Source organism: Halichoerus grypus, chromosome X (genome assembly GCF_964656455.1).
Source record: "Halichoerus grypus chromosome X, mHalGry1.hap1.1, whole genome shotgun sequence".
Lineage (NCBI taxonomy): Eukaryota > Metazoa > Chordata > Mammalia > Carnivora > Phocidae > Halichoerus > Halichoerus grypus.
In genome coordinates this window covers 57,319,842-57,344,533 of record NC_135727.1, presented here as the reverse complement: position 1 = coordinate 57,344,533, position 24,692 = coordinate 57,319,842, and the positions used below count along the sequence as shown (strand labels likewise).

Here is a 24,692-nt window from a genome sequence, read left to right as displayed (position 1 = left end):
GCCCCAACATTTAAGAGGAGGACAGAGCCCACAAAAGAAGCAGAGAGGGAATATTCAGAGAGTTATGAGGAGAACCAGGAAAGCAGTGTCATGGAAGTCAAAAAAGGGAATAATCAACATTGCTAAATGTACCAAAAAAGACAAAAACCAAAAAAATGTCCTGTGGTCCTGACCATTATAAAGTTATTAATAAACTTAGCAAGAAAAATTGTGGTAGAAATGTGGAGATAGAAGCTGGGTCTAGAAATGAATGAGAGGTAAGGAGCTGGAGGCAGCAAGTATAGATACTGTCTTTTTTTTTTAAAGATTTTATTTATTTATTTGACAGAGATAGAGAGCACAAGTAGGCAGAGAGGCAGGCAGAGGGAGAGGGAGAAGCAGGCTCCCCACTGAGGAAGGAGCCCGATGCGGGGCTCGATCCCAGGACTCTGGGATCGTGACCTGAGCCGAAGGCAGCCGTTTAACCGACTGAGCCACCCAGGCGCCCCAGCAAGTATAGATACTGTCTTAAAAATGCTGACAAGAACAGGTGAGAGATTGGATACAATTAGAGATGGGGGCAAAGTCAAAGGAGAATTTTTTTTGTTTCTTGTTTTTGTCTTTTTAATTTTTAGTTTTGGAACAGAAAATGCTAGTACATGTGTATAGGTTTGAGGGGAAGGTGCCAATAGCAGGGAAAGCCTGAAGACACAGGAGAGAGAGCAAGCATACAGGGTGGTGTGTGTGTGTGTGTGTGTGTGTACGTACGTACACGCGTGAGAGCCAACAGCATTTGTGAAAGGGGCTGCTGGCCTTGGACAAGGAGGGGAGCCCCCTCATTAGTCTCTGTACTTGTGCATTAGTTGTGGGTGCTGGGGTAGGAGCTCCAGGGTCACTGTGCTTAATAGGTGGCCTTGCTTTTCTTAGTGAAGCAGGGGGTGAGGTGAAAGAGCTAAAAGAGAGAAGGGTGGGTAAAATTACGTAAAGATTTGGATGAGGCAATGAGGGGAAAGGGAGAGGGAGCTATCTGAGGCCAGTGGAAAAACTAACTGGTAGTAGGCAGAGGGTCCAGATGAATGAGGTTGGCAACCCGAACTCTGTGGCTGTGCCAGTCTGTCTGGTTGTGTGGTTTTCTCAAGTATCCCTCTGTAATCCAGATGTAGATTATAGCCTCATCCAGGGACAGGATTTTCCTCTGTGGGTGCAGTAGAACATGGCTACATGGGAATTGAAGGTATTGGGGGAAGGGCAGTTCAGAAGATTAACCATGGGGTCTAGGACATGGAAAAGGAAGAGGGCAGAAGGAAGCTGGTAAACTGGGAGGAAAAAGAGGGGACAAGGAATTGTAAGTCTCTTAACAGGTCAACGAGCAGACTGGGTGAGGGTAAGAGAATGGAAGAGCTGAAAGGATAGGGGCAGATTAATGCCACTGTATACCCATAACCTCCAGACTCAACTGGGCCATCGATGCTGTGCAGCCATCTGACCATGAGATAGGTCACTCTCCAACTCCTCACAGTTATTACTGTATACCCTTCTTTGAGCTTTGGCCTGTTAAGCACTCTTATACCCTCATTCTCAGGAGATGACCTCACTTTGTAATTTAAAGAGTAAATGGAGGGGCTCCAGGGTGGCTCAGTCAGTTAAGTGCTTGCCTTTGGCTCGGGTCCTGATCCCAGGGTCTTGGGACGGAGCCCTGAGTCGGGCTTCCTGCTCAGCAGGTAGTCTGCTTCTCCCTCTCCCTCTGCCCCTCCCCTGCTCGTGCTCTCTCTCTTGCTCACTCTCAAATAAATAAATAAATAAAATCCTAAAAAAAAAAAAAAAAAAAAAAGTAAATGATCCTATCAGATGGGAACTCCCAGACCTACAAACAGTCCTGCATTCACCCTCTTATTTCAAGATGCCTCACATCCCATCTCAGGGCAATGCTTTTTACCTGTTCTCTGAATCCCATCCTCCCCAGCCTTTACCTGGACTTTGCTGCATTGTCTTCCTTTTCTCCTGGGTATCTTCAACCTTTCCTTCCCTCTCTACTAGCTCCAGCATCAGCTGAAATATACACAAATCTTTTAAAGAAAAGAAAAGCCTTCTTCACTTCCACATCTCTCTTCAGGAATCACTTCCTCTTTCCTACTCTTCACAGCTCAGCTTCTACAGAATTGTCTATTTTCTCTCTTCACTTTAATGCCTCCCTGTCATTCTTCAACACACTCACAAAGCTTATAGTTTACTGGAAGATACAGACAAGTTAACTGGTAATTATAGGACAGTGTGATGAGCACTACAATAGCTGCTGTACCAGTCCTTGCTCACGCTTGTCATGCTTAACTTAAATAGCTACTATTTATCTGTCTGTATCTATATCTTCCAGACTGCAAACTATAAGGGCAGAGATGCTATCATGGTTAGCACTGTCTTCAGATCTCAGCACACTGGATGGCATGTAAAAGACACTCATTGTTTACTGAATAATCATTCAGTATTTATTAATTAAAGTATTTATGCTCATATGCATAGCAAACATTTGTTTTATATATCAGAAAGCTTCTAACTTAAGGAATGTTTGGAACCTATTTTTAGCAGTAGCATATAGAAAAGGTCTGAGAGTCATACTAAGTAAGCTGATTTTATCAGTCACTGTGTAATCAGAAGAAGGGGCATACTTCTTGGAATTTAAGAGTTCAGACTGAGGAAAAACCAAAGGCATAAAGACATTCCTATAGAATTGGCAGTGAGGAGAAAGAAGAGGGTACTGAAAGGAACAATGGTGATGAGGAAACATTAGAACCAGAAATGTGTGCGGTACTCATTCACACCAGGCCTAATGGTAAGCTTACCACCACTGTTCTAGGGTTGGTTACCATAAAGCCTTTTCCTCCAAGGGTTTTAAATGTATTCTCTGGGGATTCTCTTTTTCTCCCCATAACAATATATTTTCAATTTCATAGAATAACTGTCAAAAACTAGGATTTAGTCCAATTTCCATAGAATAAAAATATTATATAAGATGTAATTATTTATCCTGCTGGAAGGAAATCTTTAAGAAACCAATATTATTACAGAATTGACATTATGTATTTTTTAAAAAATGCATTATATACATTAGCACATATGGCTTAATACATTTTATTTCACCAATATTAATTTATACATAATACCATGTAGATTAGGTTAGCAACATTTATTAAAAAGTACAGGACTAAAATTACCTGTTGATCTGAATCCATTTTTAGTACAGATCTGTCTGTAATCAGGACTGACCTGGAGATCTGCCTGTAATGCACAAAACAGTTAATCAGTGATTCAGATTCCACAAATAAGTTTTATTTATAGTTATATAACTACCATATTTCAAAGATTTAAGTCATGATAAAAGTGTTGCCTCCTCAAGCCAAGTCAAACTCTAATCTTTTCTTGGCTCATCGAAGGGAGAATATTGTGGGGGCATCTGGGTGGCTCAGGTGGTTAAGAGTCTGCCTTCAGCTCAGGTCATGATCTTGCATGGGGCTCCCTACTCAGCAGGGAGTCTGTTTCTCCGTCCCCCTCTGCCCCCACCCCACTCGTGCTCTCTCAAATAAATAAATAAAATCTTAATAAAAAAAAAAAGGAAAGGAGGATATGTGACCTGCAGACCAACCCCAGCTGATACAAAGGAGTCAAAATTAGACTGGACTCCCCTACAACCAGACTCAGTGGATATATTGGATATATCTTTGGTTTGGTACACATTTGTATCTAACTTGAAGAACACAGTCATACAGAAGTGTCAATATAATCACACAGATAAATTTTCCAGTGTTTCACCTTCCCTTAGACAGTGGGTGGAGGGGTGCCTTACCGGTATTGTACATGTGAGCATGTGTTCTCAGAAAAGTAACTGTCCTCCACAAGGAAATGCTTAGAGATTATTCTCTGACCAAACTGATCTATGATTGCTTTACATCTACAAAGAAGATAAACATAGCAAAAAAGTTCTCATTAATGATTACACAATTGAAAAATAAACATAATCAGCTACAATTTTGAATCTGAAACCAATTTCTTAGAAGACAATTTAAAACAGTATACAATTTCACATTTTGACATAAAACTGACACTAAATTACAGAATATATATTCTTGTTGCTTCTTTGAAATCTTTAAACTATAAACATAGAATAGAATTTAAGTATTTATTTTGAATACCATTAATAAGAATAATGTTAGTGTAAGTATTACAGTATAAGCATAAGCTTTCTAATGTTTAGGAATATAGAAGCTTTTCTTTTGTTTAGAAAAGGCTTTTTTCCCCTTAATAGATCTAAGAAAAGGAGAGAAAAGTTGATTAAATATCTTGTTATATCATTCACAGTCTGTAAAAGTCACTAAAGCCTTTTTATTTTTGTTAAGTGTTGCTTTCTCTTTTGTTCAAGAATAGCTATCTGGTCACACATGTGATAACGCTTTAAACAAACAAAAAAAGAGGGATAAAGCTTCTTTTAGTATGTTTCTACTTTACTTCAAAGGATGATCAAAAAAGATTTCTTTCAAGTGCTATTTCTAAATAAGGAAAACACTTATGCATGGACATTATCAGGTCTCTGTCACGTGATATGTGTTGGGACAATGAATCATATAGAACCCTCCACTGACCTTCTTTCAATGTGTCTAGATAAAAGGATGAAAATTAGAATCCATCTCCTTGCAGTGCCACAAGTTATAAATGTACTTTATAGGGCTCATTATCCAAACTAATGGACTAAGGGCAACATCCTTGAAATGGACTTACCAGTACTGACAAAGCCAGTATGTAATATCTCAGGAATGATATGCAAATGGCTGCATGGCTTTTTATTATGAAAATATCACAATTTACTTTTGTCACAGCTTCTCCTTTTGGGATCAGAATTATTTTATTAGAAATACATTTGTATGTTACTCCTCATAAAATGCAAGTAAATAATTTCAAACTTATACCATATTTTAAATATACTGATATAAATTAAAATATGCTATATCACTCTAAAAATAAGCCAATTAAGAGAGATTTACCAGGCACAAAACAAAATGATGAACACCCAAGACTGACAGTAAGAGAAATTTAATGTGTATTTCCTAAAGGCAGATTATGATATGTTTATTCTTGAATAAATGACATGCCACTGTTGTCAGGACAGACTGTGATACTTCATAATGTTAGATATACATAATACATATTTTAACCAATTAGCCACATATTAATACATGCTATATTACATTATTATTTGATTTTTTTCCCATCTCACCTCCAATTCCTTTCTCTTCCCCAGTTGTTTCTATGCATATGTCCTCACATTTCATTAAACTAGAGCTTTTGCGTTATAAAATACTTAACTGAACAGATATAAGGTATTTATACCTAGATATAGTATTTTCCAAAATAATTATTTAAAAACTGAAAAGATAAGTTACTTACTCAGTATCCTGTTTTAATACATTCACATACAATTTAAAACACAAGGTACTTTAGGCAATGGAGAAGAGAAATCTGCTGATCCATCATTAAACACTGATCCCTATTTGTCCTGGAAGCACTGACAAGCCTTTTTCTTACCTTTAAGTCAGAAACTATAGAAGTCAAGAGGGAATAATCTGGGCAGAAAAAAAGAGGGTGTTATAATCTATATCTTGATAGGGATTTGGGTTATTCAGATTTGTCATTTATCAAAACTCAGCTACTGAGCACTTAAGATTTGGGCACTTCACTGTATGTAAATTTTACTTCAAAAGGAAAGGCTATAAATAAATATTAAACTCTTAATGATAGGCATGCCAAGGTATTTAGGGGAAATTGTATTGATATCTGGAATTTACTTAGTGAAATTCTTAAGAAAGGTGAACAGATGGATAGAGGAATAAATATTTGGGTAGAAACATGATTAAGCAAGTAATATATTAAGATGTTAATTATAGAATCTGGGTTGTGGATATACAAATATTCATCCTGGAATTCTTTCAACATTGGTGTAGATTTGAAAATTTTCATCATAAAATGTTGGAATAAAATTGGTGGGGGGGGAAGGTTGGTGTTAGTATAAATCCTGGACTCTTAGTCTAAGTCTTCGCAAAGGACTCCCATTTAAATAAACCACACCATTAAATCTGGCCCTCAAGCTACTGGAGATCTTGTTTTGTAGGCTTCCAAACACTAACAGCGCTGCTTTGGTGGTGGCTACACCCTTGGTGACAGGTAGAAACTGGTTTCAGAAGTTATAGTATTATAAAGAACTACTAGTACCACTCAAAAGGGAGGTAAGGGTGTAGGAGGATTAGGGAGTATATAGGTCAATATACCAATAAATGTGCCTACTTATGCTGAAGCTTTCTAGATGAAACAGTGATTCTCAGAAGAGGAGGAGGAGGAGAAGGAGGAGGAAGAGGGAGCAAATCAGAATCACACCTGGGGGACTTTTTCAAATTATAAGTACCCCTGGAGATTCTGATAAACTCCCAAATCCCGGGGAAAAATCACTGTCGAGCATGCCACTGTTACTGTTGTAGTTTTAGGCTGTGCTAGGTAGAGAAAAGTCAAGAGCTATTGCTACAAAAAAAAAAAAAAAAAAAAAAAGGTGATTTCTGCAGAAATTGATGTGATGGTCACATATGCCCAATGTGGTAGATGATGGTAACAACTCACCTGATAGTCTCACTCTGAAGTACTAAGGCTCTAGGCCTGAGCAAGGCTGTTCAAACCAAAGCATGTTTAAGTAAGGAATAAGGTTTGTTTTCCCCCCAGATACTTGACTTACTATCATATATTAGGCCTAATTAGGAGAAAAATGAAGAAAGGAATATTAATTTGGGACCGAGACTTAGACTTTGTATTATAAAGATTAATATAAAAAATTAGGTGACACTTAAGTAATGGAAAATAGCACAATGAAACAGTACTGCCAGAGACATTAAAACACCCTTCCACATAAACCTGAGGAAGCCATTAAAGATTAACAGTATTCTGGATTTAGTTGAGGGCCTTGCTGAGCTTCAGAAATAGTAAACTGAGGAGGAACACGATAGGAGTTCTCAATTACAGAGACACAAGGACCAAGCGGATCGTAAGAATCACTGAGTCCAGACAGAACATTTCTAGAGGTGAGTTTTCCAAATCAAAAATCACAACAGTTATTCAATTCTTGGTTCAATGATATGAGGACATATACAGCAAAATGATAAGGAAGAAAATGCTCAGCAAGATGAAAACTCTTTATCTGAAATTTGGCCCAGAAGAGAAATATAACATTATAACAAGTATCCAATGTCTATGATTTTCAGAATATCCCAACTAACTGTATGATAAGAAATGCAGCAATCACATGAAATAATAAAAAATACATAATTAAGAAAAACTGAAGATCCCCAATCATTGAAGGAAACAAAATAATTCTCTCTATTCACTATGCCCTTCCATGCTTTCTAAAACACGTTAGTTCAAATGTCACCTCTTCAATAAAACGATTCCAAAATGCTTATCATTCATTTTTCTTGGGTAAAAATCCACTCCAATAGTTTCAAATACATTAACAGATAGATAACTCCAAATCTATGATTCTGTGTTCTGACCAATCCCAAGCTCTGTATCCATATTTTTAACTGTGTCTTATCTATTTCTTTCTGTGTTTCTCAATGTGTTTCTGGATAGACTCCAAACCCTTTTTAAACCTAGCATACCCCTGGGGCACCTGGGTGGCTCAGATGGTTAAGTGTCTGCCTTTGGCTCAGGTCATGATCTCCAGGTCCTGGGATCAAGCCCCACATCTGGCTTCTGGCTCAGCGGGTAGTCTGCTTCTCCCTCTCCCTCTGCCTCTCTGCCTGCTCATGCCCTATCTGTCTCAAATGAATAAATAAAATCTTTTTATAAAATAAATAAACCTAGCATACCCCAAAATGAGTTCATCATGACTCCTTACCTGTTTCCCCCCTTGGAATACCTATCTCATGTAATGACATGACCAGCAGTCAGGTTCCCTAGCTTAGAAACTTTCTTCCCATATCTAATCTGCTACTCAATTTTGATTCTACCTTATAAAGATTTCTTGAAACTAGCTTCTTTTCTTCATCTCTACTATACTGCCTTAGACTTGTGTTTAGTCTAATAAGATAATGGACTGCTAGCAAGTCAGTAGCTCATTTGTTTGATGTAAATGACGGCATAACAATCATGTGCCAAGCACTGTTCTAAGATATAAGAATAAAAATATCTTATCCTTAAGGAGCTCCCAATATAATGAAGATGCAGACACAGGCAATTGTAAGATAATACCCAAGTCCAGGGTTAAGAAATGAGGACAGGACATCATGAGAGTCCTAAGGGAAGATATCTAACTAAACTTAGGGGGTAAAGGTGGAGTATCAGGGAATGCTCCTCAGAGAAAGTGGTAACATTAGCTGCTTTTAAAGGATGAAAACTAGTTAAGCAAGCAAATAAGAAGAACATTTCAGGTAGAAGGGCAGCATTTGCAGGGGTAGAGAGGCAAATGAGAAAAGTACAGGGATCCACATACAGTTCAGTGTTAAATGACAATAAAATGGAAGCAGGGAGGGAAGAGAGATGAGCAGAGGCCAGATCCCAGAGCCTCACATGTCATGTAAAAGGGTCTTACACTTTATTCAGAAGTGATATAAAGCCACTGAAGCTTTTTACACAGGGAGGGACAGAGCTAGATCTGCATAATGAAAAGATCTCAATGTGTAATTATCTCATTAATTTATTTTTCTTTAATGTCCCCCAGTAGACTCTAAGCTCCATGCAAACAAAGACCATGATTGTCTTGTTCTCGGCTATATTCCTAGTGCATGAGACAAAGAAAACAACTAATACTTGTTGCATGGATGGGTAATGGATGGATAGGCAATGGAAGTATTCCGTGCATGTGAACAGTGTGGAGACAAAACCAAAGATTCAGAATCTCTGATTTAGGAGGTAAAAGAATCTCTTATCATCAAAGTGTTTCTTCCAAATCACTGCCAGAATTGATAACTTAAACTGCAAATCTAATCGTGTTATATACCCACTTAAAACCACCACTGATAACAGTCCAAAGTCCTTAGCTTCGGCACAGAAGGATCTTCAGGATATACCTCCTCCATGGGATTCCAAAGTATCCAATTACATTAACAATTGCAACTAGCTAACATGTACTGAGCTCTTACTATGTGTAACAAATGGTTCTACCTGCTTTATTTGTTAATAATCATAATAACCAAATAAGGTAGTTACTTTATACAGAAACTGGAGCACAGGGAGGTTAAACAACTTTTAAAGTCCATTCAGTTAGTAAGTGGGGAAGCCGGGATATAGATCCAGGTCTATCTGACTTTATAGACTTCTCTGTTTATTGCTCTCTTTGTACACGAAGGCAAGGTACATGCTTTATTCATCCCGTTATTCCCATAGCAACTAGCATGGAGGTTGGAGGTTGCTAGAGGTTAAATGTATAGAATATTATCACTACCATTTTGCAAATGAGACATGCTAAAATCAGAAATTCAGCAATTTTCCTACAATGACTAATGGTAGTAAGATCAGTCACCCCACATGCTCTAACATACTATTCATTACTAACATCCAAGTATCTGGAAAAGGTATAGTTATTCCTGACATCAGAAAAAAAAGATATCTCTAAGAAATACTCACAGCAGGAATTCTAGCAAGTGAGACAGCTGAAGTACAAAAGAACAAAAGAACAGCAGCTGAAGTAATTAGATTCAGACTACTGGTTACAGACATATCTAGTCCAAGGTCATCCATACCCTACCCCAGTATCAAATACTATACTGCTAAATGGACAGATCTGCTTTATAGGAGTTTTACACAGTCAACACAGCTGCAAAGAAAAAGAAAGCTGCTCAATAAGAGCATTCAGTGTTTCTAGAAACAGTCAACAGAGGGGTCCAGTATTAGAATTTAGTGACAGGATATAGAAAAGAATTGTTGATATCTGTCCTCTGAAAACTGAAAAGCAGAGCCAATGGATAATATAGCAAAGAGAGCACAGTCAATGTGGCTCTCAGGAAAAGCAAACTAAACAAAAATGAAAAATAAGACCTATCTGAAAGTAAGTATGGTTAATATTCTATATTTCTTCTTTCAAAGTTTGTACAATACATTGATGTGTAATCACCACACTGAATTCAATGCTATGATCGTTTATGCTTCTACAGCTTTACTCAATGGATGGTGAAAAGAAATCACCAGAAGATTATCATCAGATTTTTAAGATTCATTCATTCATTTAACACACAGCTACCGAGTATAATGGGTGATATGAAGCTGCTTTGCTTCTGGACATATAGTCATGAGATCCTGACTTTTCTTACATGGAATTTACAATCATACAAGGGGATCTGGCTCAGGGGGCCAGCAGAGGGTTCTGATCTAGCCTGTGGAATCAGGAAATAAACTTTGACCTTAGAACTCAAGCATGAATAGTTCTTCACTACACCAAAGGGAATGCCAAGTGTTCCACACAGAAAAACAGGAAAAGAGAGCAATCTAAGACCATAAGGAGACAAATGCAAATCATTGCTGATTTCTTTATTAATATTCTAATTACACTTAAAATAAACAATTTAAAGTTTAAGTCAACTTGGGTTCCTTAAAAAGAAATGTATGTTGGATATGTCTAAATATTAAGTTCAAGATTTTTTCCCTCAAAAAATTATCCCTCACTTTATAGTCAAGTCCTGACAAATTAACTCCTATTAATGTGGGAAACAAAGGCAAAAGAAATGTAACTTAAATTAAAATCTCCTTACAGCAGCCCACTGATAGGTACCTGAAACATTCAGAGCGTGATCTTCCTCAACGAACTCATGGCTGCCTTAGTGCCTTCATGTTTCAAAGTAACCTTATCTTGGCAGCAGCTGGCCCCTCAAGGTCCTGATAGCCTTGCTTCCGGATTCCCTGGAGACTTGTGCTATCCCTAGCCCCCACTAATTAAAAAATATACAGTCACTCCTCACAATTCCAGTATAGCTCTTTCTGCCCACAGGTCCTGTCTCATAAATAGGGAAGGGGTTAAGGTATAGGCAGGAGAGATAGGAGGCCCCTGACTCCCCTGACTAGGCTCTAAAACTATTCCCGGCAGGTGGAGATGCTGAGAAGAAGCTGAACAAGAGATAAGGGAACAAACCAAGATGGCACAAGAATCTCAAGGAAACAAGCTTCCCAGTCAGTTCTCAATAAAAGACTGCCACTAAAAGCCCTCAGTGGCAATCCATTCAGGCCCCCTCACACTCTAGAAGAGTTTTCTTTCCTTTCTGCTCTCACCTTCACTTAATAAACTTTCACTTCACTTCAACCGTTTGCGTCCACGAGATTCATTCTTCAACTCCATGAGACAAGAACCCTGTAATCCTGCAACACTATTACTGGTAGCTCTCTTAAGTATTTGATTTTGAACATGAAAGCAGTGTTTGGGAAAGATAAATTAGCCCGAGTCAACTTTAATCAATGCTAGCTTTAGATATTTATAGAGACTGTTTGACTTCACAAAATGGGATTCTTATTAAAAAGGCAAAAAATTATAAATTTGGTAATTATTAGTGAAGGGATGAATTTAAAATTTTTAAGTACTGGTGGTCTCTTAAAACTTTTAAAGATCACTTAAGCAACACACTATCATGAGACTACTGGAGATATCATGAATACTATGAATGCAGGTCAAATTTAAAAACTGTTCTATTCTTAAGGAAGTAAATAATTGTGGCTTGGAATAAATGTTCAAGTAAGAGAATCACAAGCAGAATCCAAAATGGCTGTATCTTAAACAACCAAGATGGGCAATAAAAAAAAAATTCATTGGAAAATGGGAGGTCTAATAAAATAATATGATGGTCTAAGTAGACATTTTGCTATTTCATTTATATCCATAGAAGTTTTTTTTTATTTCTCACTGGGACTGAAGATTACCTAGTACGTAAGAATGGTCTATATTTAAGCTTATAAATCATGTTGGGATAATTTATTTATAAATGTTAAGGAAAAACTAAGTACTTTCTAAGTACTTTTATTAACACAGTCAAAGCACGTTATATATGGGAGTAAACTCAATGATTACTGGAGAGTTCATCTAACTCATCTTACAGATAAAGGAACTGGCCCAGAGAAAAGTGACTTGCTCACTGTCATTCACAGCAGTGATGGAGTTCCAGGTTTTCTCTCATTCAAGGGCTACCTGACCATGATTGCCTTAGGAGTTATTGGGCAATAATTGTTATGTTTGAGGTCTTTCCATGAAGACATAAAACAAAATGTTAAGTAAGTAGCAGTATGTCTGCTATTTAAAATTCAGGAGAGGAGCTTGTTTGTGACTTAGCAGAAGGAACCTAGGCTTCTCTCTTCCCTCAAACATAACTAGGTAACTATCAAATCATTCTGAATGCGCAAGAAATTGACCTGAGGACTGAAAGAATAAACTCCACAACTACAGGGAGAGAAGAGGCCACATCCAGGAAGGTAGGAAGTCCAGAGACGTGGTTTGGGGGAGAAATGGATCACAGGTGCTGTGGAAGGGAGGAAGCCCTGGTTGCACAGAAAGGTAAGAGAAAGAAAGGAGCACAGAGAGAAACTCACAAGGAGAACACTTCCCCAAAGCCACTGGCTGGGAAAATGAGAGGGGTTGATTTTTGTGAGTTTTTGCAACCAACTGGGCTCAAAGACTGCAGTTTTAGAGGACTTCTGGATTGGCTGTGATAGAGCCCTGAGGGCACTGCCCTACTCCTGGAGAGATGACAGGTAACCTGAGGGCAGACAGCTCATCTGAGGATCACCTAAGGCCCAAGGGGAGACCGTTCTCTCTTCTTGGAGCACCTATGTGAGAGGCGGCATTCACAGAGACACCTCTCCTCCTCTCCCGGCGGGGGTGGGGTGGGGTGGTGAACCAGCAGTAGTCACCATTTCCCTCCACCACCCCCCACCATAGGCAGAGACACCTTCTAAGGGCTTCTTGCCCCCAACTGGCTTAGTTTAGCCTACTTGCTCCAAATCCCATTCCTCTGTGCTCTGTGCAACTGCCCTTCTCAGTCAAACGTGCAGGCCTCCCAACACTGCGAGACCCTCCTCCAAAGACCAGAACAGGCTCCCACCACAGCACTTCCCTAAAGTTTGGACTTTTAAGTGTCTACATGCTTAATGTCCACAATAGCCAAAATACGGAAAGAACCCAGATGTCCACTGACAGATGAATGGATAGAGAACAGGTGGAATATACAGTGGAATATTACTCAGCCATCAAAAAGAATGAAATCTTGCCATTTGCAATGATGTGGATGGACCTAGAGGGTACTACGCTAAGTGAAATAAGTCAGTCAGAGAAAGACAAATATATGATTTCACTCATATGTGGAATTTAAGAAACAAAACAGATGAACATAGGGGAAGGGAAGGAAGAATAAAATAAGATGAAATCAGAGAGGGAGACAAACCATAAGAGACTCTTAACTATAGGAAACAAACAGAGGGTTGCTGAAGGGAACGTGGGTTGGGGGGATGGGGTAACTGGGTGATGAGCATTAAGGAGGGCACGTGATGTAATGAAAACTGGGTGTTATATGCAACTGATGAATCACTAAACTCTACCTCTGAAACTAATAATATACTATATGTTAATTAATTGATTTTATAAATAATAAAATAAAAGTCTGCGGGGGCACCTGTGTGGCTCAGTCGTTAAGCGGCTGCCTTCGGCTCAGGTCATGGTCCCAGGGTCCTGGGATCGAGCCCCACATTGGGCTCCCTGCTCAGCGGGAAGCCTGCTTCTCCCTCTCCCACTCCCCCTGCTTGTGTCCCTCTCTCGCTGTGTCTCTGTCAAATAAATAAATAAAAATCTTAAAAAAATAAAAAAATAAAAGTCTGCATGTTTGGCTGGGATAGAGCCCAAAGTGCAGGGCATTGCTCCAGGCAAGCAAGCAACCCAGAGACAGTATGAAAACAGTGATCTGAAAAATGCTTGGGACACATGCTCTTCTGAAAGTGGTTCTCTGAGAGCAATAAGCACTGAGATCCCTCTCTGGGGATAAAGGAGCTGGCTGGCACCATTTCCCTCCCCAGCCACTCAGCATAAACAAGCTTTAGTCAACAGCACAGTGCCAACACTGTCAGACTAACCTGTTTATACCAAGTCCCACCCCCTTGAACTCTGCCTGTACCACTTTCTCAGGCAAGTGTCCCTAAGTCCCAACACAGCAGGCCCCTTCCCCAGAAGACCAGCAGAAAACCTTGAAAACACCACATTTCCCAGAGAGTTCTGCAAGGCTTCAGTTCTAGAGGAAGTAGCATCAGGTCTCATTTAACAAGCAGACCAGAGCACTACCCTAGTTAAAACTTGCCACACTCTGCCCAAGGACCAAACAATCCCCACTGCAGGCAAGGAGATCCTCTGCAGAAAAGCCAAAACACAGCAGCAGAGTGAAACCCAGCACACACCAGAGATACTCCCTGAAGCACCAGGTCCTGGACACTGTATGACCTCTTCTTCATAAAGCCATTACTCTCAGGAGCAGGACACATAATGGGCTTTTCTAACACAAAGAAGAAGACAGAGACTTAGACAAAAGGCCAAGATGGAGGAATTCATCCCAAACGAAACAAGAAGAGGTCACAGCCAGAGATCTATTTGAAACACATAAAGTAATATGCCTGCATGGAGAATTTAAAGCAATAATCATAAGGATACTGACTGGGCTCAAGAAAAGAATGGAGACTTCAGGGAGGCCCTTACGACAGACATAAAAGACAATCACTTAGAATAAAAAATGCAATAACTGAGATTGTAAACAGACAGGATATTATGACCACAAGCATGGAAGCAGCACAGGAACGAAAAAGTGATAATGGAAGACAGAATAATGGAAAATAATGAAACTGAACAAAAGAGAGAAAAAAGAATTATGTATCATGGGAATAGACTTAGGGAACTCAGTGGCTCCATTAAACATAATGCATTTGTAGCATAGGAGTCCCAGAAGAGAAGAGTGAGCAAAGGGGACAGAAGGTTTATTTGAGGAAATAATAGCTGAAAACCTGCCCAATCTGGGTAAGGAAACAGACATCCAGATCCAGGAGACAGCGAGCACTCCCATCAAAATCAACAAAAGCAGGCCAACACCAAGATATATTATAGGTAAATTTGCAAAATATGGTGATAAAGAAAAAATCCTAAAAGCAGTAAGACAAAAGAAATCCCTAACAAACAAAGGAAGACCCATAAGGCTAGCTGTAGATCTCTCCACAGAAACGTGACAAGCTAGAAGAGAGGGACATGATAAATTAAAACTGCGGAATGGGAAAAATCTGCAGCCAAGAATACTCTATCCGGCAAGGCTATCATTCAGAATAGGAGAGATAAAGAGTTTCCCAAACAAAAACTAAAGGAGTTCATGACCACTAAACCAGCCCTGCAAAAATATTAAAGGGAACTCTCTGAGTGGGAAGGAAAGACCAAAAATGAAAAGACTATACAGGAACAGAGAAAATCTCCAGAAACAATGACAAAACAAATAATAAGATGGCACTAAATTCATATCTACCAATAATTACTCTGAATGTAAATGGACTAAATGATCCAATCAAAAGACAAAGGGTGTCAGGATGGATTACCTAAGACGCATCTATATGCTACCTATAAGAGACTCATTTTATACCTAAAGACACCTGCAGATTGAAAGTGAGGGGATGGAGAAACATTTCTCATGCAAATGGAAAAAGAAAGCCAGAGTAGCAATACTTCTATCAGACAAATGAGACTTTAATCCAAAGATTTTAATAAGAGATGAAAAAGGGCACTATATCATAATAAAGGGCAATATCCAACAAGAAGATCTAACAACTGTAAATATTTACATCCCCAACTTGGGAGCACTCAAATATATAAAACAACTAATAACAAACATAAAGGAACTCACTGATAATAATACAATAATAGTAGAGGACTTTAACACCCCACTTAGAGCAATGGATAGATTATCTAAGCAGAAAATTAAGAAGGGAACAGTGGCTCTGAATGACACACTGGACCAGATGGACTTAATAGATATATTCAGAATTTTTCATCCTAAAGCAGGGGAATACACATTCTTTTCGAGTGCACATGGGACAGTCTCCAGAACAGATCACATACCAGGTAACATACCATGCATAATTATGGTAACAACACTACGAAACTTGAAGTCAACCATAAGAAAAAATTTGGAAAGACCACATATACATGGAGGCTAAAGGGTACTAAAGAATGAATGGGTCAAACAGGAAATTAAAGAAGAAGTTTAAAAAAATACATGGAAACAAATGAAAATGAAAACATAATGGTCCAAACCTTTGGGATGCAGCAAAAGCAGTCACAAGAGGGAAATATACAGCAATACAGACCTACCTCAAGAAGCAAGAAAAATCTCAAATAACCTAACCTTACACTTAATAGAGCTAGATAAAGAACAACAAATGAAGCCTAAAGTCATCAGAAGAAGAGAAATACTAAAGATTAGAGCAGAAATAAATGATACAGAAACTAAAAAAAACAATAGAACAGATAAATGAAACCAGGAGCTGGTTCTTTGAAAAAATTTTAAAAATTGATAAACCCCAGACTTATCAAAGAGAAAGCACCCTAATAAATAAAATCACAAATGAGAGAGGAAAAATAGCAACTGACACCAGAGAAATATAAACAATTATAAGAGAATATTATGAAAAACTATACGTCCACAAATTGGACAACCTGGAAGAAACAGATAAATTCCTAGAAACATATAAACTACCAAAACTGAAGAGAGAAAAATAGAAAACTTGAACAGTCCAATAACCAGCAAAGAAACTGAGTCAGGGCCAAAAAATCAAAAATCTCCCAATAAGCAAAAGTCCAGGGCCAGATGGCTTTCCAGTGGAATTCTACCAAACACTTAAAAAATAGTTAATATTTATTCTTCTCAAACCACTCCAAGAACTAGAAATGGAAGGAAAACTTCCAAATTCATTCTGTGAGGCCAGCACTACACTGATTCCAATACCAGACTAAGACTCCACTAATTAAGAAAACTATAGGCCAATATCCCTCATGAACATAGATAAAAAAAAATTCTCAACAAAATACTAGCAAATCGAATCCAACAGTACATTAAAAGAATCATTCACTACGATCAAGTGGAATTTATTCCTGTGCTCCAAGGGCAGTTCAATATTTGCTAATCAATCAACATGATACACCACATTAATAAAAGAAAGGGTAAGAATCCTTTCAATAGATGCAGAAAAAGCATTTGACAAAGTACAACATGATAAAAACCCTCAACAAAATAGGATAGAGGGAACATACTTCAACATAATAAAGGCCATATACGAAAAACCCACAGCTAATATCTTCCTCAATGGGGAAAAACAGAGCTTTTCTTCTATGGTCAGGGACAAGACAGGGATGTCCACTCTCACCACTGCTACTCAACATAGTACTGGAAGTCCTAGTTTCGGCAGACAGCAAAAAGAAATAAAAGCCATCCAAATCAGCAAGGAGGAAGTCAAACTTTCACTATTTGCAGATGACATGATACTATATATATAGAAAACCCAAAAGATTCCACCAAAAAATTGCTAGAAATGGTACATGAATTCAGTAAAGTCATAGGATAGAAAATCAACAAAAAGAAATCTGTTGCACTTCTATACACCAATAATGAAGCAGCAGAAAGAGAAATCAAGGAATCGATCCCATTTACAATATCACCAAAAACCATAAGATATCTAGGAATAAACATAAAGAGGTAAAAGCTCTGTACTCTGAAAACTATGCAACATTTATGAAAGCAACTGAAGATGACACAAAGAAATGGAAAAACATTCCACGCTCATGGATTGGAAGAACAAATATTGTTAAAATATCTATATTATCCAAAGCAACCTACACATTTAATGCAATCCCTATCAAAATACCAACAGCATTTTTCAGAGTTACAACAAAGAATCTTCAAATTTGTATGGAACCACAAAAGACCCCAAATAGCCAAAGCAATCTTGAAAAAGAAAAGCAAGCTGGAGCATTACAACTGCAGTATTCAAGTTATATTACAAAGCTGTAGTGATCAAGACAACATGGAAATGGCACAAAAACAGACACATAAATCAATAGAACATAATAGAAAACCCAGAAATGAACCCACAACTATATGGTCAAGTAATCTTCAACAAAGCAGGCAAGAATATCCAATGGAAAAAAGACAGTATCTTTAACAAATGGTACTGGGGAAACTGGATAGCAGTATGCAAAAGAATGAAGCTGGACCACTTTCTTACAACATACAGAAAAATAAATTCAAAATGGATTAAAGACCTAACTGTGAGACAGGAAACCATTAAAATCCTAGAGGAGAACAGAGGCAGTAACCTCCTTGACACTGGCTGTAGATATGTCTCCTGAAGCAAGGGAAACAAAAGCAAAAATAAACTACTGAGACTTCCTCAAAATAAAAAGCTTCTGCATGGCGAAGGAGACAATCAATAAAACTAAAAGGCAACCTTCGGAGTGGGAGAAGATATTTGCAAATGACTTATCTGAGGAAGGATTAGTATTCAAAATATTTAAAGAACTTATCAAACTCAACACCCCAAAAAACAAATAATCCTGTTAAAAAATGGGCAGAAGACACAAACAGACATTTTTCCAAAGAAGACACACAGATGGCCAAGAGACATAAAAAGATACTCAACATCACTCACCACCAGGGAAATACAAATCAAAACTACAATGAGATATTACCTCACACCTGTGAGAATGACTAAAATTAACAATACAGGAAACAAGAGCTGTTGGTGAGGATGTAGAGAAAGGGGAACCCTCTTACACTGTTGGTGGGAATGCAAACTGGTGCAGCCACCCTGCAAAACAGTGTAGAGGTTCCTCACCAAGTTAAAAATAGAACTACCCTAAGACACAGCAATTACACTACTATGTATTTACCCAAAGGAAAGAAAAATACTGATTCAAAGGGCTATATGCACCCGATGTTTATAGCAGCATTATCAACAATAGCCAATTTATGGAAAGAGCCCAAATGTCCATCAATTGATGAATGGATAAAGATGTGGTATATATATATACACAATGGAATATTAACCATCAAAAAGAATGAAATCTTGCCATTGGCAATGACATGGATGGAGCTAGAGACTATTACGATAAGCGAAATAAGTCAGTCAGATAAAGACAAACACCATATGATTTCATTCATATGTGGAATTTAGGAAACAAGATAAATGAACATAGGCGGGAATAAAAGAGAGACAAACCAAGAAACAGACCAACTATAGAGAACTGATGGTTATTAGAGGGGAGGTGGGATGGGTTAAACGGGTGATAGCTATAAGGAGGGCACTTGTGATGAGCATCGGGTACTGTATGTGATGAATCACTAAATTCTACACCTGAAATTAATACTGCACTTTATGTTAACTAGATGGAATTTAAATAAAAACTTGGGGGAAAAAAACACATTTATAGCTTAAAGAAAATAACAAAAAACAAAAAAATAAATAAGATTCATATTTGACTCCAATAGATCTGGAAGAATCATTTTCATAAGGGCCTAGAATGAATTAAGATCTAAAGCTCCCACTCTATCCTAGAATACTGGCTAGATCCTGAACTTTACTTTACAGATCAGTGTTTCTTAGTGTCATCTATGGAAAACCTACATTAGATTCATTTGGGGTGTTCCTCAAAACTGCAAGTTCCTGACTCCATTCTAACCACATTATCCAATTTCACTCTCTGAGGGTGAGGCACAGAAATCTCCCTTAAAACAAAAACAAGAACAGAACAAGTTTACCTGGTGATTCTTAGGCACATTAAAATTTGAAAACTACCAATGTTTGGTCTTTAGACCCTTGGCCCCCAGCTATTTGTTGCAAGGAAGAATTCCTCTCTTCAGAGTTTATAATAAAAACTACATCAAAGTTAAGGTAAATGTAACCTTTAATTGAACAAATGTTATTACTGTACTTAATGTAGCCATTTTCTAAAAAAAGAAACATGAGCCATGTAAATTCTTCTTGTCACTAAGAGTAACAAGTAGAACTGGAATTGGGCCCAAAAAAGGTAAAAGGATGTAAGTAAATAAACACCAAATAAAAATAAACAATTCACTATCTGGCTTTCCATCATGGGAACACATTCGTGCTTCAAAATGACTATATAAGGAAAAATGACTCTAAGAGGCTTAAAAACAACAATTCCTTCATGAACCTCCACAGAGTTATTCATGACCCAGTATATGAATATCCTGGGCCTTCAAAGATTTTTCACTATACATTATCATTTTTCATTTATGTGGTACCTTTGCATTAAGGTGCTAAAAGTACTTTACATACAAGCCTTTAAACTGTGTGTTTATATTATCTTATACTAGAGAATTACTTTCTAAGTCAAATTCACTGCCTAAATGTTACATGTTCTAGACTTGAATTTTTCTCCACCATATCTCAAAATACCAGCTTTTGGTGTTATAATTAGTCTATAAGAAATTATGCCGCTTAGACTATACAAAATTACTGTAAAATAAAACAGCTTAAATTTTCTATTTTTAAGCTTCCAGTTCATGATATTAAAGTATTTCATGGTCTGAACAATACCATTTCTTTATATACCCCTAAAAATAGTCATATTAGAGATATAGGTTAGATGCTTAACAACACGTAACTAGAAAGAAAAATACATAGTAATTTAAACAGCTCCTAAAACTTAATCCAGTTTTAATTTAAACACAGAAATCAAAGACTACTACTTAGTGTAATTCAGACAAGGGTGTATCTTAGTAACTAAATAATAAATCCTAGAAAAATATAATTGAAACATAAAAACATAGACATAAATAGATAGTGCTTGGCATTTTCTAAAAGCAGGTACATTCTTATTTCAAACCTAAACCAGTCTGCAGGCCTAGTATGATTGTATCAGAATTTATCCTCAGATAACAGGGTAGCATAGTTTATGACAACAATCTACCTAAAAAGTCATTAAAGTGTTTTTTCTCTTGGGAGTGACATGCATTATCAGCAGAGATTAATCTCATGAGTCTTTAGGTGAGCTCCATTTTTAAAAATGCAATAACAGAGGGCTTTGTTGTCATCTGATAAAAATCAATTAGAGGAGGTAAGGCCACAAGGAAAACTAACATCACTCACTACCCACCCCCGGCAGCTGAAATGATTTGTCTTCCAAGCTTGGATGATCAGGAGCTATAGTTATATTGCAGGGAAATTAATTTAGTTTCTATATTCTGAACTCACTTTCTTTCTTCTGGAGGATCTAAATACAAATTACTTTTAATCAAGGTTGATATGATATTAATACCAAGGAGGATCTTTGAAGAATCATTTTTTTTTAAATTGACTTTAGCATCTTTCACCTGTGCTTGGGGTGCAACTATAGGAACGTAACTTATATCATCCTTACTTTCTGGATTCTTTGTCCACAACAAGGCACTGTACTGAATGGCGAAGACAATAGATTCCACCAAACACTGCACACATCCTAGGAAGAGAATAGAAAGCGTGAATTAGGATTCTTGAGTTGAAAATTAAGGTAGCATTATTTTCTTTGAAATATATTCCATTTAATAAGTGATCTTACAGAAAAAGAATTTTGATAACTTATTATTTTCTCTGTCATGGTATTAAGAACCCCTCAGAAGTAAGATTAGTAATATTTTGATGCAAGAGGTACCAGTACTAATAATACAATGTGCAAGCCTAGAATTATGATCAAGCCAAAAGTATCCCTAAAGCTCAGCTATTCCCCCAAACCACCTACTAACTACAAATAGCCTCAAGAGGTAATGTCTGAGACCCCCAACAGAAATGACCCCAGAGGGGCACCTGGGTGGCTTAGTTGGTTAAGCATTTGACTCTTGATTTTGGCTCACATCATGATCTCATGGTTGGGGACTGAACGGAGTCAGGCTCTGTGCTCAGCAGGGAGTATGCCTGAGATTCTCTCTCCTCTCCCTCTGCCCCTCCCCCCACTCATGCAAGCTCGCTCTCTCTCTCTCTCTCTCTGTAAAATTAAAAAAAAAAAAAAAAAGTGGCCACAGAGAAGTCTTAAGGAGGAAACAAGCAGGGAAGACTCTGGGAAACCCCTGGATATTTTGCTTACCTTAAAAGTAAGCAAAAACTACACTGGGAATTGAAAACTAGAGCAGTAAGCACATGAGTTAATGCTGCAGAAGTTCTAAGGAGTTTGCCTATCTCATGAAACTAAGGGCTTGGGTTTTAATGCTTATGTAGGGACAGGAGAGGCCTTAAGATCCAAGTAAGGCAGGGAGTAGAAAATGAGATATTCTCTCATAATGTCTGGATCCTTAAAGGACTACACTTCAGTGAAAACCCACTTAACCATGAAAGGGAGAAAAGAAAAATGGTTTTATCCAAAGCCCTGGGTGGAGAAGATTATACCTCTGTATTTATAACCAGTGGTCTGTCCTCACACAGGTCGGGGGTTTGAAATTATACTACATGATCCAAGAAACCCTTAACCAATAAAACACCATGAAAGAAAAGTGGCTCTGGGTCAGTAGTACCTCTGGAGACTTGGTGGAAGCAATTGCTAAAACTTTCTGGAGCTACACAAAGCCACATGAAAGAGCCACAGACAGAATCCCCTTATGATATGTTTATAATCTAAAATTATACATGAAGAAACATACCTTAGCCTGAGTGAGGATTAACAGACACAACAAATGGGGTTGGGTAGCTGAAGTATGGACAGTCTTACGGGGACTGCATCCTCTAACTGCACAGTTGGCTTAACCTCTCACATTGTATAATGGAATACTATAAGCAATTTAAATGAATGAACTACATTCCCATCTATCAACATGGATAAATGGCAAAAACATAAAAATTGAGTGATAATAGCAAATTGGGGAAGAATATATTCAGAGTGATGTCATTTATAAAAAGTTTCAAAACTTCATATGCAAATATGTAGTAAAAGTGCAGAAACATTTAAAGGAATTATAAACACCAAATTCAGGATAGTAGTTATCTCTGGGAAGAGAGGGAGTAAAAGTTACAATGGAAGTTTCAATTGTTCAGTTTCTTAAAAAAATATATTGAGAACAAATATGGCAAAATGTTAAGATTTGACAAAACTGTGAATGGCTACATGGTGACCTTTATATTATTCTATGTACTTCCTGGAGCATTCTTGAAATATTTCATAACCAGATTATAATGAAAAATATAAATAGTAGAGATAAGTGACATTCACCAAGTATGGCATAATACTCCTATTATCTTTCTAAGTTTGATTCATTTTACTGAACATGACCAAGCTAGTTAGGATAGGTGAGGTTAGGTAATAATTCATTCTGGTACAGGATGGCATAGATCAGGGGTTTTTTTCCATTGAGAAATTTAGAATATAAGAAATGTCACATTAGAGCATGCAAGCAAAATTTCACGTGCTTAAAAACCCTTAGATTCCAAGTTTTACCCAGGGCACCTGCTACAAGATATTCTCCCTTCTTGCTAATCTTGTTCACCAGTCACATACCAAGTTACAGAATGATATTTATTAATTGTCTGGTATACCTGGTACTATTTGAGACACTGCACTCGACAGATCCCACAGAGGATTAGAAAAAAATCATCTATTAGACTGTTTAGATACATTTCCCAAGTGGTATTCTAACCCCTGTTGTTGGTAGGGGAATACCAATTTAGTGAAATTGATGTGACTGAGATAATCAGTCCAACCTTCACCATCAATTTCCTGTTGATACTGAAAGAGGCCACATTCACATGAAATATTACTGGCCCACTAAAAATAGGCTAAATTAGGTTAAGGCCCAAAATGGACCATCAAGTTAAAAATGTGAATCACACAATCAGCATTCTCATTTGCCTGGGGATCTCTGTTACCTGAGTAGCAGCATCAGTGTTTCCAACTTCCTTGTAAGCAGCTATAGATGAGCGATAACCAACTGACTGACCTACAGAGTTTTTCATTTCAGTCATACTGGTCCATGTTTTTACACACACACACACACACACACACACACACACACCCCAACCCCCCCCACTCAGGAAAAAACAATTTTTAAATATCTTCCCACATTCCAAGAAAAGCAAGGGGATCAAGTTCAGAATCAGAAGCTGTATAAAGTTAAAAAAATCATAAAATATCATGCCATAGACTATTATGGTATTAACAAAAGCCTGAGAAATCCACTTAACTAAAATTAAATGCATTTTTTTTACGAAGACCTCCTTTCATTATATATTACACTATTTATGAAATACATTGCTACTTTAGTATATATTAAGTATCCCTTTGTTTGAAAATTAATTTCTATTAAGTTTTAGGGTAAATGAGGCCTCTGAAAAATATATTTAAATATAAGATGCAATAGAGGCATCTTTAACTGTTTATTTTAGTAAGCCATCAACAAATTACCTGGTTTTCAACACGATTTAACAGTAGTGGACATATACTACATAGAAGGAACACAAGAATGTAAAGAATGTTTAGGATTGGTTTGTGTGGATGTTATTTTTTTTAACTTCAATGTTTTAGTATCATGAAATACAAATACAAAACATTGTACGAGTCTATGTTGTACTACATGGAGATGGAATAATATATTTGTGTTTTTATCAGAATCTGTATCACCCAATGCTAGCCACTGTACCAAAGGCTTTCCACAGGAATT

At 37.5% G+C, this 24,692-nt stretch overlaps 1 protein-coding gene across 3 annotated transcripts in view; it reads right to left on the bottom strand.

The window, feature by feature from the left end:
• The window catches only part of CHM (CHM Rab escort protein), a 206,934-nt gene that overhangs the window by 61,769 nt on the left and 120,473 nt on the right, over positions 1–24,692 (bottom strand). For all 3 annotated transcript variants that reach the window (XM_078064860.1, XM_078064861.1, XM_078064862.1), the window contains exons 9-11: positions 21,434–21,511; positions 3,818–3,922; positions 3,189–3,252 (exon numbers count right to left, since the gene is read on the bottom strand). In XM_078064860.1, the coding sequence (XP_077920986.1) occupies positions 3,189–3,252; positions 3,818–3,922; positions 21,434–21,511 (247 nt within the window). The remainder of the gene's footprint in view (positions 1–3,188; positions 3,253–3,817; positions 3,923–21,433; positions 21,512–24,692) is intronic.